This window comes from Ostrinia furnacalis, unplaced genomic scaffold, assembly GCF_004193835.3.
Source record: "Ostrinia furnacalis isolate ACB-3 unplaced genomic scaffold, ASM419383v2 OfSCF1909, whole genome shotgun sequence".
Taxonomy (NCBI): domain Eukaryota; kingdom Metazoa; phylum Arthropoda; class Insecta; order Lepidoptera; family Crambidae; genus Ostrinia; species Ostrinia furnacalis.
The window spans coordinates 383,231-388,362 of record NW_021132148.1 but is presented as its reverse complement, the minus strand read 5'-3'; the positions used below and the strand labels follow the sequence as shown (position 1 = coordinate 388,362).

The following is a 5,132-nucleotide window of genomic DNA, read 5'->3' as shown; positions in this document are numbered from 1 at the left end:
CGGGTACGGTCGGCGACGTAAAACTGACTGTCATTTTGCTTATAAAAATAGCAATCCTTAAAGTTATCACATAAACTTCAAAATTAGCATTAATATTATTTTCAACTTTGATGATTCTGTACAACTTTGTCCACAATTTTGACAGTGAACATGCTTTGTTGTTTTTGTTTTTGTTGTGACGTTTCTTACTATTTAAGTCTAAATCAATAAAAAAAGAATTTTTAAAACAATTTTTAATCGCGAGCGGCTAAGATTGGATTTAGTAACATTACTGACAAATAAATTTTAAAAATAAATTTCAATGAAAAGTCACTACTTACATGTACTCATTTATCTCACAATAAAACAACACAATTTCACTCAAGACCGTCTCTACCATCATCAACACATGTATTCATTTATCTCACAGTAAAACGCAAATCCATTCAACAATACACATTTCAACCAATAAAACCAAAACCGCGTCTGCTAATCCTCTCTACTCCCCATACACTTGCAGCGTGAAGTGCTGGACTGGCAGCACGGTCAAGGTCACCGTAGGTCCTCGGCATGACCCCGACATCCTCCGAACCACTCCAGCTGAGCTAGCTAGCACCGTTACGCAGCGCATGCTGTGTAACGTTACGCCTACCTGGAAGAGAGACAGAAAATACGAATTAAATTCTTTAGGCTATTTTAGTTGCTTTAGACACTGTAGGTGGGGGCTGGCGGGTCGTTTGCCCGGGCTCATTCTTTAGAGGGCCGCTCTCGGTACTTCTCTGATCAGCAGAGCTGACTAAGCAGCGGCATGGAGCAGACCGTAACCCGCTACGGCGGGCTGAGGGTCCTGTCGTACCAGGGCCGCGAGGAGAAAACCTCTATAAATAACAAGTGGAGGAGGGGATTAGGGGGTTCCCTCGAAGCCAGAGAGGCTCGCTCGTGAGCCGAGCCTCTAGCCTGAGGCGAAGCTGCGGACGAATGTCCAACTAGGACAATAAGCTCGCGGCTACGTTTCTTTGGTGGAAACCGTCGGGTTTTAGTGGGTAGGCGGGGAGAGTCCCACATAAACCACTGGCCGTCCCCATTGACCAGTGGGTATGCGCAAAGCATTTCCCGACGTAAAAATATCTAAATCCAAATCTAATATCCTGATCTCGGCATTACAAAAGTTGCAGCAGGAAGGAAAGGTGGTACTTATTAGACTATTTATTGCTCAGTAGTACACACTTTGTGTAATAGTCTTGTAAGCTATGCAATTAAAGGTAGACTGATATAATAATATGCTGACGACTGTACTTAAAAGTTAAATGTTAACAATAAAATCTTTTACTTTTATTGTAACACCTATAGATTTGTACAGAAATAAAAATATTTGAAGCTTTGTGAGCAATATAAATATCAGTTCAGGACAATTAAATATCTCGTGATAAGTTTTTTGTTGGAAAATCAATTTAGTAATATTCTTAGAAATAACAATGATAAATCTAAACTTACCTGAATATCAACAGATTTATTATCCATGTCAGCGTCTATTTGGTTCACTTCGCTGTAGATGAGCTTGGATTCGCTCATGTCATCACAAGCTCCACATTTCCATATTCCACCATTCAGAACAGGTTCTGGTTCTGAAAAAAAAATTTCAGTTATGTTTTTTTAGGGTAGGTACAGCAGGCAAACTACTTGATAGCTGTAAAAAATTGAAATACTTGTCTTTTGTTTTACATGGTCAAATATTGTGCGTGGTATTTTACATCTAGTCCTGATTATTTTATCTAATAATCCCTTCAGACTTAAAATTATGATAATATACGTTTTTTTTTAAATACGACGGGAATAATGCTAACAGGAATTGGAAAAACCCAATATAAAGAAAAGTAAGTTATACTCTATATCGTGGAACACAGCGATACGTTCAAAAATAGGGGCAGAACTATTATATTAAGATTTTGATCATAATAATTAAAAATAATATCCAACACATACCATCTAAAGTTTCACCAGACGCGTCCATTTCGAAGCTTTCTCCATTAAGAAGGTAATTGATTATTGCATCTTCTTCATCTTCACTGTCATACCAATTACTATCACATACCACCAATAACACTAAGCTTAAAAAGCACAACACTTTCCCTAACATTGTCACAAAAATACTGTTCAGTTATAGGTACTTTATGTACGAAATTAACTTTAATAATTAACTATAGTCTGACATAGTTAAAGGTTACTTAGCATGTGATTGTAAATTATAATGTAAATTATTATCAGTTTCATTGACCTTTCGCGATAAGTGTCTCCCGACTATAATAAATACGTAATTCGTCGTAATACATAAAGGACAATGTACATAGTTTATTATGACCTCTATTAGTGGTGACTGAGTTTGTTCCGGCGTTTCTTCTCAGCACTTGCCATAATGTTTGTGTCGAAGCGCTGGTAGGGCCCAAAAGATAAGGAGACATGTAAAGTGCCCCATAAGGGCTACCTTTTCTTTTTTATTATTTTCTATAATAATATTTTGACGTTCATAAGTGCCACTTGTGGTCTAAATTAGTCGGCCGTTTGGTGTAGTGGTTCAGAACGGACTACTATGCCGAGAGGTCCCGGGTTCGATTCCCGGCCGGGCAGAAATTGAAATGATGAATTTTAATTTCTGTGACGGGTCTGGGTGTGACTATGTATAATATTTATGTATTTAAAAAAAAAGTATATAAGTAGTATATCCGTTAAGTTAGCACCCATAACACAAGCATTAAGTTGCTTACTTTGGGGCTAGCTGGCGCTGTGTGAAATTGTCCACAGATTATTTGTCCACAGATTAAACTGAATAAATACTTTTGATTTTGATTTCTTCTGCCAAGTATGTTCGTTTCAGCCAAATGACGTCCACTGCCGGACAAAAGCCTTCCTTAAGGATTTCCACAATGACCGGTCCTGCGCTGCCCGCATCCAGGTATTTCCAGTGACCTTCACTAGATCGTCGGTCCACCTAGTGGGAGGCCTGCCCGCACTACACGTAGAACGGAACTATCAAGGGACCACACCAAGCCACAAGTTCATACATGTCACCATTTCACATAGGTTTATTGTGAATTATAGGCTTCACAATATAGATATTTGTATTTGTAAAAAAAATACTTTTTTAGATCTGAAACAAGCAATTACATCATTTGTAACTAAAAACAACATTATTGTTTTATAAATGTAAGTTAAATCCCATCAAAAACAATACTTGTCAAAAAAACCAAGTCTCGCAACTCAGTTGTTCTACGGTAAAAAGTTGGGAGATCCATGTAATACCAAGTCCAGGCCAGGAAATCTTTAACGTTTTACATAAATTATTGACTTGGCCATCGCACTAAATAATTTAATTTACACGTGTTTTCACGCGATGGCCAAGTCAATATATTTATGTAAAACGTTAAAGATTTCCTGGCCTGGACTTGGTATTACACGGATCTCACAACTTTTTACCGTAGAACAACTGAGTTGCGAGACTTGGTTTTTTTGACAAGTATTGTTTTTGATGGGAAATAGAGGTAATTCGATCAGAAGGGCACCCTATTTATTACTTTCCTAAGGTTAGCCGTACTACATTCTTTTTTTCTTCTTACTTGCTACTTGTGACAAAAAGAGCAGGTTAGGATAGATGCCCCTAGGAGCATGGGACATGGCCCTAAGGGCACCTATACCCAAAAAAAAATTAGGCAAGTATCCTTTTAGCATAGGATAGGTGCCTTTTTTAATAAAAAATATAATAACACTAAAAATCGAATTAAACATAGCTATCCCGTCTAATTTATAAGATAGTCTATCAAATTATATAAAAATCTGCTTCATTTTACAGCTGACAAAAAAAATATCCATTAAAAGATACTTACCAATTTTATTTCGACCCTCGCTAAGGTTTGGCCGCGGAAGATTTTTGCTCTCGCTGGCTAAACGAACGCACTCTTTGATGGTTTGCGAGGCGAAAAGTGGTACGGGGAGGTCCCTTTCTATTACACATACTATAACTTTATGCTAAGTTGCTTGTAACATAGTATACTTAAAATCGCGGCACCTATCCCACTGGGGCATGTATCCTGGAATTACCCTANATTTTAGTGGGAAAAAGACAAAAAGTGGTAAATGGGTTAACGTGCGGGGGCTGCAAAATCATGTTGTGACGTCACTCGCGAATATTGGAAATTTTTGAAAATTTTAAAATGTCCGTAAACTTCTCGAGGCTCTATCTTCGGTAATACTGGATGGATCGAGGTGAAATAAAAACTAGTGTAATGTGTGTGATCTAAACTTTAAATTAAGTCATAATTTAACTTAATATTACAACTAATGCGTGTTGTCCATTATAGGCTTCACAATATAGATATTTGTATTTGTAAAAAAAATACTTTTTTAGATCTAAAACAAGCAATTACATCATTTTTGTAACTAAAAACAACATTATTGTTTTAGATTTATATGTAAGTTAAATTAATTATTTAATTATTGCTTCTTAACTAGCACAAACAAAATCTGTTGCTTGATAGTGAACAATACGAAGCTCCAACAACTTGTAACTGAACTAGGCTAATTTGAAGAAATAAAAGATTTTGAATTTGAATGTAATTTGGTGGCAATTAAACATTTTATCTTACTTTCTTTCTTTCATTATCGCAAGACGTACACGAATAAAACTGTCAGTATAATTTGTCGTAAAGGTAAGCTATGTCCTCAATACTTCATCTTGAGTGTCGCCTCTGAAAGGCTTTATCCTTCCTCCCTTAGGACCCGTTCTAGATCGAAATATAGGTCTGTTTGAGTTATCTGTTACGGTATTCTTAGGTTTATTATAGTTTGGCAAAGAATTCTCAACAGAGTTTGTCAATATCTACGAGTACACTTCTACATTTTATGATTAACTAGCGGCCGCCCGCGACTCCGTACGCGTGGATCCCGTTTTACCCCCTTTTCCCGAATTTTCTTTGCTATAAACCTCACGGAGCCCGAGACCTTTCCAACGAATGCAAAACCGTGGAAATCGGTTCGTGCGTTCTGGAGTTATAGCGTCAGGGAGGAAAACCCGACTTATTTTTATATAGTAGATAAAAAAATATAGCTAAATGTTTGTTTGTTTTTGTCTAATCTAATGGACAGATTAGAATAATTTGTAC

The 5,132-nt window shown here is 36.9% G+C and overlaps 1 protein-coding gene across 1 annotated transcript; it reads right to left on the bottom strand.

The window, feature by feature from the left end:
• Positions 1 to 249: 249 nt before the first annotated feature.
• On the bottom strand, positions 250 to 2,194 carry LOC114354010 (uncharacterized). Its single transcript, XM_028306228.1, has 3 exons — positions 1,963 to 2,194; positions 1,474 to 1,604; positions 250 to 631 (listed from the first exon to the last, which is right to left on the bottom strand). The coding sequence occupies exons 1-3, from the start codon at positions 2,114 to 2,116 to the stop codon at positions 479 to 481; spliced, it is 438 nt and encodes a 145-aa protein (XP_028162029.1). The 5' UTR covers positions 2,117 to 2,194; the 3' UTR covers positions 250 to 478.
• Positions 2,195 to 5,132: the final 2,938 nt, after the last annotated feature.